Here is a 10,727-nt window from a genome sequence, read left to right as displayed (position 1 = left end):
TTAGTGCGGCTCAAAAACAAGAGAAGCAGAAGCAGATAGAGCTCATTTCTCTGAAAAAGAACTGGCTGTGAGCACTGTGGCTGCCAGGTCGGCGTAGGCAGAGGGATCCAAATATCAGTAACACAGTTATGGAAAAAATGATTAGACCACCCTTGTTTATCGATCCATTTTAATGCCTGGTACAACTAAAGGTACATTTGTTTGGACACATATAATGATGATAACAAATATAGCTCATAAGAGTTTAATTTAAGAGCTGATATCTTCCATCACTTTAAAAAATCACTGAAGTTCTTACAAGAATAGCTACAGCATTGTACTGCCAAAACGTTTTACTCTTATGAGCTATTTTTGTTGTCATTGTTATATTTGTCCAAACAAAGGTACCTTTAGTTGTATCAGGCATTAAAATGAACAAGAAACTGAATAAACAAGGGTGGTCCAGTCATTTTCTCCAGGACTGTATTAATACCAAGGGTGGTAGTAGTAGATTGACATTTTTCAGTTCTCTTCTGTTTACTTTCACAAACAACTGTTTTTTTTTGGGATGTGTTGTTCATATTGATAGATTGTTAATATCGTTATATACAAAGGGGAAAAAAGTTCTCAACACAGGACGGCTTTGGGGGCAAAAAGTCAAAGGATTTGAATGACAGCCAATAGTTTTATCGGTATAGGCAATACTGGCTTGTATTTACTTGATATCGGACCGCATCTCCTACACCTCATGCCAGGTAGTGGCACATTAACACATCACTACACTTTGAGGTTGGTTTTCTCCTACATCTTTCCCCCACGGTGCGTGCATGTGTGTGTGGAGACACTTTAAGTGGGTGGGTTGTGTGGATAAATAGAGCGCACCCTCCGCTTCAGTGCGCAGAGCTTTGAACCTGACTGGGGGACAGCACTGTTGTCTGCCTCTCAACTAGTACGCATCTATTCAGTTTCTCCTCCTTGCTTGGATTCTTCACTTCATCTGGATAATATTTTGTGGTTTGCCATGTGGAGCGTTTGGGATTCTTACTCGGGAAGAGCACTGATGTCATCACCGATGCTTTAAATTAGTCTGCAATCCACATTTGTATTGATATTTAAGGCTTTCACCCCACCCAACACTACTTATGCACAAACATTGCATAATCAACTAAGAAATGCTCTTGTCCGTTCACCATGATATTGGAGCTTTTTTCTCCTCCCGGATCAAGATTGTAACGACAAACGGAAAGAGGCGTGAGAGCGTTTAAGATGTTTGTGAAAGGTGACCAAGGGATGCTACTGGCGCTCAGCTGGATGTTTGTGGTCGTGACACGGGGCCGTGCAGGTGAGGTGCACCATTTCATGTGGGTGAAATGAATGAGGGGTGTATTACCACCGATCATTACAGGGGTATAGAACAGCACTGCATTATGCTGCGTTTCTAAGATAATGTGAATACCGTACATACACTATGATGCAGTGTCGTTTAACACCACTGCAAACCACAATAATGAACATCCATCCATCCGTTTTCTATGCCGCTTATCCTCACAAGGGTCACCGGGGTATGCTGGAGCCTATCCCAGCTGACTTCAAGCGAGTGGCAGGTACACCCTGGGCTGGTCGCCTGTCAATCGCAGGGCAATCATGAACATTTTTCACAAATACAGTACATCTCTGGCAGTGTCAATCAAAAATATGCATGATTATCTTAGTAAAGGCAGATTTACAGACACAGCTCAATTGCAAGTGGTCATAATGCCGTGGTTGTATTTACTAAGGAGGCTTCTTTCTTCTCTTATAATAGCAGTTCTTCAGTTACAGGTGGCATTTTGTCAATCCTTTTACATCCTGTAAAGGTCATAGATATTGCTGCCTTGCCTCTCGCTATGAAAGGTAACCCGAGAGTCCATTGGGGAAGAAGTATGGGCTGTATGTAACATGAACTCAAAGAAACACATGACTTATAGATGGAAACAATTTCCAAAACAACCATGTGCCTTTCTGTTCTAAAGGTTTATTATAATGGATGATTGAGCCACATTGACTGTACATCTGCTTCAGTTTCCAGATGTGCAGACCATGCCTGCAGTCCGCCCATTAGGAACCTGGCTACAGGCAGAACCCTCACCACCCTCTCAGGCAGCTGTGGGAACAACACCATCCCATGCCCCCACCCACCTAGTCACATGACTGATGACCCTTTCTTGCATCCAAATACCTGGTGGGAATCCAGAGCAAGCACCATTGTACAAGGGGGACATGATGAGATCCATCTGGACCTGGAAACACAGTTCTGTCTGTCCCATGTGGTTGTGTTGTTCCGCTCACCACGGCCTGCTGTCATGGCCATTGAACGATCTACTGACTTTGGCAAATCCTGGGATGTTCTTAAGGTGTTTGCACACAACTGTAGCATGGAGTTTGGTTTGCCCGATGATTTTAATCAGCCTGGCTCTTTGTGTACGTCCCGTTACAGCAGTGCAGAACCCTGCAGCGGCGGGGAGGTAAGATTTACAAACATGGCATGCTTTGAGCAGTCAGATTCCAACTAGTGCACTGTCTCTTCCAAGGTGATAATACGGACACTGGACCCCAGCAGTGATAGAATTCTGGACCCCTACAGTCCAGAGGCTCTTGTCCATCTGACCCTCACCAACCTCCGAATTAAACTGCTGAAAGCTCAGACGTGTCCTCCCCTCCGGCAACCCTCAAAGGACAAACCAGAGCCCACATTTCCTTCACTAACACCCACAGAAACCCTAGCCTCAGGACCCTATGCCGTTTATAATTTTCTGGCCCAAGGGACTTGTCTGTGTCATGGGCATGCTGAGTTTTGTATTCCACTCCACAGCAGCCAGGACACGCAGCAGGACAGTAACATGGTGAGTAGCTTTTCATCAAATATGCTAAGGGAGAAAGTGCATCTTCATAGTCAGTATCTTGTGTGCCATTATAGTCTTATCAAACATGTTAGGCGGTCGTGACTGGAAGGAAAAATTCACGTTAACCACATAAAATGATTGTACTACAGTCCTGTAGATCCCCGCCTACTCACGGTGCGGCATCTGCTTTCCCACATATTCACAGATTTATTTTCTATGCTTTAAATTGTAAATTATTTGGGTTTTTTATGGTAACTTAAAGAGAAAGTGATTTGATGGCACTATCCGCAGAGGAAATAGAGTGCTGCAGCTATGACTCCAGCAGAGGGCAATCCAGTCAATCCACTCAACATTTTCCAGCAGGAAAATGCTTGGACAAGATGTCATGTTGCGAAACTGCACATTTTCTACGTACAATGCAGTGGAACCTCGGTTTTCGTCATTAATCTTTTCCAAAAGGTCAGACAACTCAAATTGCACAATAACTGAATCAATATGAACTAATGTAAATCCAGACAAACAAAAATACATTACAAAAATGGCTACATTAATTAAAATATAGATATAAGGCATTCAAAAGATGTGATATGAAGCGTAATACAATATCTGTGACTTGTTATGTGTGCCTTTAAGAAGCGGGGCCTGGGAAGTGACGTGTGTGACGTCAGCTGGCTAGAGTTGACTGTTACCTGAGTGCTAGCAGCAGGTTAGCAGTGTAGAGACTGGCCGACAGCAGCTCCTGTGTGAATGTTCGTGACATGGGTTCTGTGTTTGTTAATAAAGCGATGGAAGTGCATCGTGAGTCTTTCCTTAACCATAAACAGCTGCAGTAGAGTAGTATTCTAAACTGGTCTCTGGGTGTCATTAACATTATCGTGGAGAGAAAAAACAATTCTGATGCTCTGTGTGTCTTTTATATATGGTGAACTGACAATAAAGACTCCTGAATCTTGAGACAATAGCCACCAGGAAGTATGCTGCTCTACTAACTGCTAACGTGTGAGTTTATCTTATCTTACGTCTAAGATGGATTATTTTCTATTATTATGTCAACTATATTGGGTAATACAAGTGTAAAGGTGACTATAGGGGTGTTATTTCATGTATACAGAGCTCTAATGATGGTAAAAAAAAAACATATTTAGAAGGTCATAAACAGGTTTTGTATAAAATATTCTATTTATTAATATTGAATCCTACTTCACGGAAATTCACTTACCAATTACTTAGCATTAACCAATTAACTCAGGGACAACTTTCACACTTGAACTCTGCTGTAAACCTCAGCAGCAGGTACAATCATCATTACACACATTGGGCCGGATCACTTTCTGTAATGTGTCTCCCTTAAACCATTCCCTCTGCATACTGTGTTAGCTAGGAACAATTACGTTACAATCCTATTGTAACGGATGCTGCCTTCATACTTTGCCACGACTTCATTCTTGGATTCAATAGTGTTCCTCACGTTCTTTGTCAAAGTTCGCAGCCATCCTAAATAAAAAAGCTTGTTCCTCTTAGACTCAGATATACAGAGTGCTCTTGAACGCCTCATCAGCACATGGTGCACAATGCTTATTAGGAGGAAGGAAGGAGACAGATACAGAGTTGTTCATCCTTCTGTGTGTGTTCTATAAACAAACCACCCACACACATAATAAAGATGATTAAAGGATTCCCTGGCTGGAATCTGTCTATTGTGTCCCAGCCCTGAAAGAGCCACTGTCCATTCTCCACAGAGACTGTGACACCAACTTGTGGATGCTTTGTTTGGACACTCAACTAGTTTGTTTAGCCCACCGTTTGGACGTACCATAACCGAGACAGTGTACGAAAACCGAGACATATTTTTGGCAATAATTTTAATCAAAAACTGAATTCTACAAAAACCGAGGGTTCACTGTACTGTATACTGTATGCCTGTAATTGTTTTCTAATGCGTAAAACTGAATTTAAATGTGTAGACATATTATAAGGTTGAGAGTATAAAAAAATTGGCATTTTATGGTTGCGTCCATTATTCACGGGATGTCTTGAAGTGTGACCCAACGATCTAGTGTATACCAAATGGCATGGTTATGAGAGGCACTGGGGTCCATGCATTTACCATATTTGGTTCCTTGAACCTCACCATTACCTGAAGGAGATTAGGTACAACTGTCATTTGTGATGTAGCTCTTATAACGTACATAATGCTGCGGCTGGTTAGTATTTCATTTCCATCTCTAGACAGTGTATTTGGGGTGCAGGTTACTGAAAATCCCTGGATGTGCCTTACAGGTGTCTGGTCGATGTGTGTGTACTCACCACACAGCTGGATACCACTGTGAGAAGTGTGCATCGCTCTACAATGACCGTCCGTGGAGGCCCGCTAACGGCAGCAGCAGAGATGCAAATCCATGCCAGAGTAAGTGACCGCAGACACTCTCAGATGACCATCCTGGAAGTAGGAAGAATTTAGCAGTTCCCTCAGAAAATGTGCCAAAATACTGAGATTGAGGATTGTAAACTTTGATTATATGTCATTGTAATCCCAGATTGCATGCAAATGTGCCCCCTAGTGGTTGTAAAAAGTACACACATTTTCTTCTTTCATATTCTTGAATCAAAAGTAAAAAATGTTGGTGTTTGAGATCAGAAAAGTAATACAAAATGTCCCAAACAAGGTTGACATAATCTGGAACCTGTTGAACAATGGTAGCAAAATATATTATAATATTATATAATAAACCATCAGTACATTTTTTTTCTTCGGGTCATCCTCACATTGTCTCTCTCTCTTCCAACTGCTATGTCACGGCGTGTGTGTGATCAGAGTGCGAGTGTCACGGTCACGCAGATAGCTGTTACTTCTCCCAGCGAGTGTGGCTCTCCACCGGGGGCATCAGCGGCGGCGTGTGCCATAACTGCAGACACAACACCTACGGCCGCAGGTGCCAACGGTGCCGTCGAGGCTACCGCCGTCACCCGACTCTGCCCATCCACTCTCCACACACTTGCCAACGTAAACAATCATTTGGAATACGGCAAGAGTATCTTTTCGAGAGAGGAAAATAAAAATCTATATCTTGTCGGTCAGGCTGCTGGTGTGACCCTCAGGGCTCCTCACCTCCAAGTGCTGGAGAGGAGGGCCATTGGTGCCACCCTCGCAGTGGGCAGTGCAAGTGTAAATCTGGCGTTGGAGGTACAAGCTGCACCCACTGTCTGCCTGGCTACTGGAGCTTTGGAGATGAAGGGTGCAGAGCCTGTGCTTGCCCTCACAACTGTAATCCCACCACTGGGCAGTGTCTACACAGGTGATCTACACACTTTAAGGCCTTTACACATGACCAGATAAGTCTAAATTCTAGCTGATGCTGAATCTCCCAATTTGGTTCTTGCAGCAACTCAAATAATCAGGTGTTCAACATACCAATCGGTGGAAGAATCCCTTCTTTGGATGCTCATTTCTTCATGGATGAAGAGGAGGCACACTGGCCAAAAGAGCAGGCCGTATCTGCACTGCACTCCACAGGTGTGTTCAAAACTGCAGAATACAGCAGACATTTATATTAGCATCACACACTATATACCAAAACAGCAAGTTTTTAAGGATCTGAACTTGAAAAGTACTTATTTTTACACCATATTTTTACACCAATTTGCTTAATGTCGGTATGTATAAAAATATGTATATAAATATGTATAAAAAGAGAAAGAGCTCTAGTATTTAAAAGAAGCTAAATAATCTGTAAACAGAGTTTAACTCTCCAAAACACTTCAAACAAGTAAAATGGTTCAGGAAGGGAACAAAATGTTACTTTTTGCCATAAACAACTATGTTTCAAAAAAAAAAAAAGATGCATTTCCTCCATTGCTAGGGTTGCACTGTTTCACAGCAGGAAACTATCACAATATGTATGTAGCTGACACAGCTATCCCCATATGTCGCCTATAGCATTACATAACTGCTTGGTCAACACATACTGTACAGTAGCTAAAATAACCCAGTACGTGTGTGCACAGGGAAGTGTATCTGTAAGGAAAAAAAGCTGAGAAGTAGGTCTGACCTCTGCAAGATCAAACACGACTATGGTAAGAAACTATGTACAGTGTTCCTTCATGAGTCATGGGTTGTTTTAGTAATTTGAGCGCCCACTGTACTTACGATGGACTGGTGTCACCCTGACAGTGATGAAGGCGAGTGTGGTGTCAGCTCACGACAAAGGCAGCCATGCAGAAGTGCAGGTCAAAGTACGCAAGGTCCTACGATCAGGTTTGGTGGCACTGAGTTTGGGAACAGTCAGCATCTTTCCTGTGTCCTGGACCAGCCGCGGGTGCACTTGTCCAATCCTAAACCCAGGCAAATGCTTTATATGCACTTACAGCATATTGTGGACATCAAGGACGAGCGTTAGAATAAAGATGACCAGTGAGTTTTCTTCTGTAGGTATGGAGTACCTGCTTGCAGGCCCAGAAGAGGCTGCCACAGGCCGTTTGCTGGTCACCTTGCAGAGTGCAGTAGTCCCCTGGACACCCAGACTGGGGCTTCTCATAACAGAAGGCCTGAGAAGTGGATGCTCATGATTGACAGGCAGGATTTCAAAAGGAAGAGACTCAAAAGACTGGACAGGAGCTAAATCACCAGCACTCGAGGTCAATAAACTGGAAAATAGCAAAGCAGACATGAAAGAATGAAATAAATTGAATATTTGTGTGGCTGCACAAGTCTATCAATACATTCACAGAATGGCAGTGACCCATTGGGAGGTTGAGAGCAGGCAAAGCGAGGGAAGGGGAACAACACTGAACTTAAGAGACAAAAGAAAGCAGGAGTTACAACTGTTTCACCACCTCAGTTTAATTCTTTAGAAATGACTGCCCAGCCAACAGGGTTGTTCAATGAGCAGCAGACAAAGACGATGGTCCTGATTGTTTCCCATGGCCAACTCTTCTTTAGCATCATGGAGCGCAAGACCTATAAAAAGTCTATTTGCGTGTACTTCTGATTTGGGTGTTCATCTGAGTCAATCATTCGGTAGGTAGTACTTGCACGAGCACGCAGATCAGCTATGATAATACACATTATTCTTGTGGAAATAACTATTTAACATTGTCATTAAATATAATAATATAGTTCCACATACCATACCAGGGATACTTTTAATTGTTCGGTTACTGGGGATCACAAAAAGGGCTAGCTCTTTTTAGTATGTTCACACCACATGGCCAATACTGTATAAACTTAAACTGAACAAACCTTTATGTATGACAAATACAAGCATAAAGTATTTGTACTTTCCATAAATGACATGTAAGGAAATGGTTGTTCTTTCATTATTTTTGTAATGGACTGCTGGTTGAAACTCCACAAGCTGGCAGCAAAGGAAGAACAATAGGTCACACAAGTACGCTCATATGGAAATGATACAAAGGACAACACGTTCTAGAAACTGTAAGGATGAGCGATTGAGATTTGTTGTTGAAGAAAACTTGAGAAGCCTTCTCACGTTTTCTTTTTGCTCCACGTACCTGGGGACATTGGATCGCACAGAAATGGTGACGAAATAGTTCATCAATAAGCACCTAGGTGTCCCAAACAGTGTCATGACACAAGAAATGCAGATCTGAACACACAGTGAACCTCAATTACCACAAGTGCTGCAGTCAAACCATAATCATCCGGTAGATTACATTATATGCTGTTGCTCAGCATTCTGGTGCCCTACAAATACCACCCATAAATGCCACCCACTGCACAAACCCTTTCTGTAGGTTTTAACAACAGAAGGGCAACCCAGTGCTGGAATGCTTTGCAGTGCTTGCAAACTGAGATTTAAGAGCCTGTGGATGACAACTGGTTAATCTTAGCTGGCATCCTGATTATCTGTAGCTGAGCTTATTGGAACAGAGTCTGTTTCTTGTGATAAGGCAGAGCCCTCGGTCAGGGCAGCGGCAGAGTCAGAACCAGAGTTGGTGTCTGGTTGATTGGAGCTTTCTTTCTTCTCGTCCTCCTCCTCCTGAGGATAGAGCTCAGGGAACTTTTGCATGCACTCCTGCATGTTCCGGAAGTGGTCGATGCACTCTGAGCCCTTCACCTCTTCCGTACTGTAGTGGAAGCATGAGAAAGCCTCCTTGAACTGCGAGCCACAAGGTCCGCTGGCCATTCCACCAAGGCATGGACAGTTCCAGTTGATGTTTCCATTGGGCAGGATGAGGCCTACAGACACAGGAAATCAGACAGTGGCACTGTCAACTGGTCACTGCCATACGTAAGTGGGATATTCTGTTAAAGGGCATGGATATTTGAAAAATTATTGATTGATTGACATTTTAATGGCAAGGGGAAATCTCTGAATGTTATGAACTCCTGTTTCCTTGTGTAGTGTCATATTAAGGCAAATAACGCCACCCAGAGGAGTTTCCACGTTGTTGTTCTTTTGCTGTGTTCCAGGCTACTGTGAAGTAGGAAATATCCAGCCTGGGGTTTCCCAGGTCCAACCTCATACCATATCAGTTAAAAAGTAAACAAAACAAAAAAATCAGACTGATATCAATTGCAAACTTGTACCATATTACAATGTAATTTTTAAGACTTAGGTTTTATAATGTCGTGTGTTTGTGTTTTATTTACACATTAAATGCCAAACCTTGCTCTTCGTATGGATCATTGGGATCATCTGCAACCAGTTCAGCATTGCTTGGGGCCTCATGGTCCTCCTTGGTCACAAAAATTATGCGATCTTTCCCTGGAATAAGAAGCAGACAACATCTAACAAGCAGTTTAAAACAACTACAACTTCAGGGAGTACTCCTGATTAAGAACACTGTTGTGACTACTGACTAGCCATGGAAATGTTTATTCACACTGAGGAAAAAAAACAACACATGTTCAAGTCAGTAAATGACTTAGATGGACCACTAGCATCAAGTTGAAGAAAGTTAGCCTAGCATGGCAGCACGCACGGTGACATTGCACAGACACGCGCTCAAATGAATGAAATGTCTACATTACCTTCTTGCTTACAATACGACATGGTTGTCGCTGTTTGTGTCCGTCTAACCTCCTCCCCCAGGTAAAATATGGTCAGCCTAAGATAAATTACTCATCAACAGAGAGTATTTCATCGGACAATCCGGCCGGGGAGCCGCAAAATCCTATGACCTAGTAGGCGGCGCGTGGTGATGACGTCAGATGGGTCTTCTTGTGATTCCCTCACCCATACTATCCGACTCCGTGCATGACTTTTTCGAGTTGGGGTTATGTATTCTCTCCGGCTCTTGAGAGTAATACGACTGCAGCTGCGAAATGACAGATACCTTTTTATTTTCTGCAATGAGAACGTCTTCTCTTCAGTTCAATGTCGTGTAGATACATTGCAAATTGAGGAATTAATGAAACTTGGGGTGATGCCTGCTATTTATAGTCATGGAAAAAATTATTAGACCACCCTTGTTTCTTCAGTTTATTGATCCACTTTAATGCCTGGTACAACTATAGGATACATTTTTACAAATATAATAGGTCATAACAGTTTAATTTACGAGCCGATACCTCGCGATTTATGAGCTATTTTTGTTTTCATTGTTATATGTCCAAACAAAAAGGTACCTTTAATTGTATCTGGAATTAAAATGAAGAAGAAACTGAAGAAACAAGGGTGGTCTAATCATTTTACATAGACCGTATTTTGCGTGGCATCATGCTACCAAAGCGGCACCAAAAATGCCACGACTGCTTCACGGATGCGGGAAGTGGTGGTAACAATGCATAACCATGCGGGAACAATATGCGTTGCACGTGCTAAGTCGTGCATTAGATGTAAACTGTAATTGAATTTTTGTGTAAAGGCGTCCGGTTCCGTGGCATTTAGTTCCAAACCAATT

The 10,727-nt window shown here is 42.6% G+C and overlaps 2 protein-coding genes across 2 annotated transcripts; one reads left to right on the top strand and one right to left on the bottom strand.

Moving 5' to 3' along the window:
* The first annotated feature begins 895 nt into the window (after positions 1–895).
* On the top strand, positions 896–8,163 carry si:dkey-202e22.2 (netrin-4). The gene is made up of 10 exons (XM_054784485.1): positions 896–1,321; positions 2,041–2,483; positions 2,550–2,861; positions 5,142–5,268; positions 5,677–5,865; positions 5,941–6,157; positions 6,245–6,375; positions 6,867–6,935; positions 7,033–7,203; positions 7,291–8,163. Exons 1-10 carry the CDS (start codon positions 1,246–1,248, stop codon positions 7,425–7,427), a joined length of 1,872 nt encoding a protein of 623 aa, XP_054640460.1. The 5' UTR covers positions 896–1,245; the 3' UTR covers positions 7,428–8,163.
* chchd4a (coiled-coil-helix-coiled-coil-helix domain containing 4a) lies at positions 7,684–10,022 on the bottom strand. The gene is made up of 3 exons (XM_054784486.1): positions 9,856–10,022; positions 9,491–9,589; positions 7,684–9,060 (listed from the first exon to the last, which is right to left on the bottom strand). The coding sequence occupies exons 1-3, from the start codon at positions 9,875–9,877 to the stop codon at positions 8,708–8,710; spliced, it is 474 nt and encodes a 157-aa protein (XP_054640461.1). The 5' UTR covers positions 9,878–10,022; the 3' UTR covers positions 7,684–8,707.
* Positions 10,023–10,727: the final 705 nt, after the last annotated feature.

Source organism: Dunckerocampus dactyliophorus, chromosome 8, assembly GCF_027744805.1.
Source record: "Dunckerocampus dactyliophorus isolate RoL2022-P2 chromosome 8, RoL_Ddac_1.1, whole genome shotgun sequence".
In the NCBI taxonomy this organism is placed as follows: Eukaryota; Metazoa; Chordata; class Actinopteri; order Syngnathiformes; family Syngnathidae; genus Dunckerocampus; species Dunckerocampus dactyliophorus.
The sequence above is the reverse complement of the archived record's forward strand: the minus strand, read 5'-3'. Positions and strand labels throughout refer to the sequence as shown.

Excerpts from the sequence above, each read along its gene's own strand:
- si:dkey-202e22.2 (XM_054784485.1), top strand. The coding sequence starts at position 1,246 with ATGTTTGTGAAAGGTGACCAAGGGATGCTACTGGCGCTCAGCTGGATG. Across the intron at positions 6,158-6,244 it reads ACTGGGCAGTGTCTACACAG|CAACTCAAATAATCAGGTGT; the intron begins GTGATCTACACA and ends TGGTTCTTGCAG. Across the intron at positions 6,376-6,866 it reads ATCTGCACTGCACTCCACAG|GGAAGTGTATCTGTAAGGAA; the intron begins GTGTGTTCAAAA and ends GTGTGTGCACAG.
- chchd4a (XM_054784486.1), bottom strand. The coding sequence starts at position 9,877 with ATGTCGTATTGTAAGCAAGAAG. Across the intron at positions 9,590-9,855 it reads GTCGTATTGTAAGCAAGAAG|GGAAAGATCGCATAATTTTT; the intron begins GTAATGTAGACA and ends TTCTTATTCCAG. Across the intron at positions 9,061-9,490 it reads TGATCCATACGAAGAGCAAG|GCCTCATCCTGCCCAATGGA; the intron begins GTTTGGCATTTA and ends CTGTGTCTGTAG.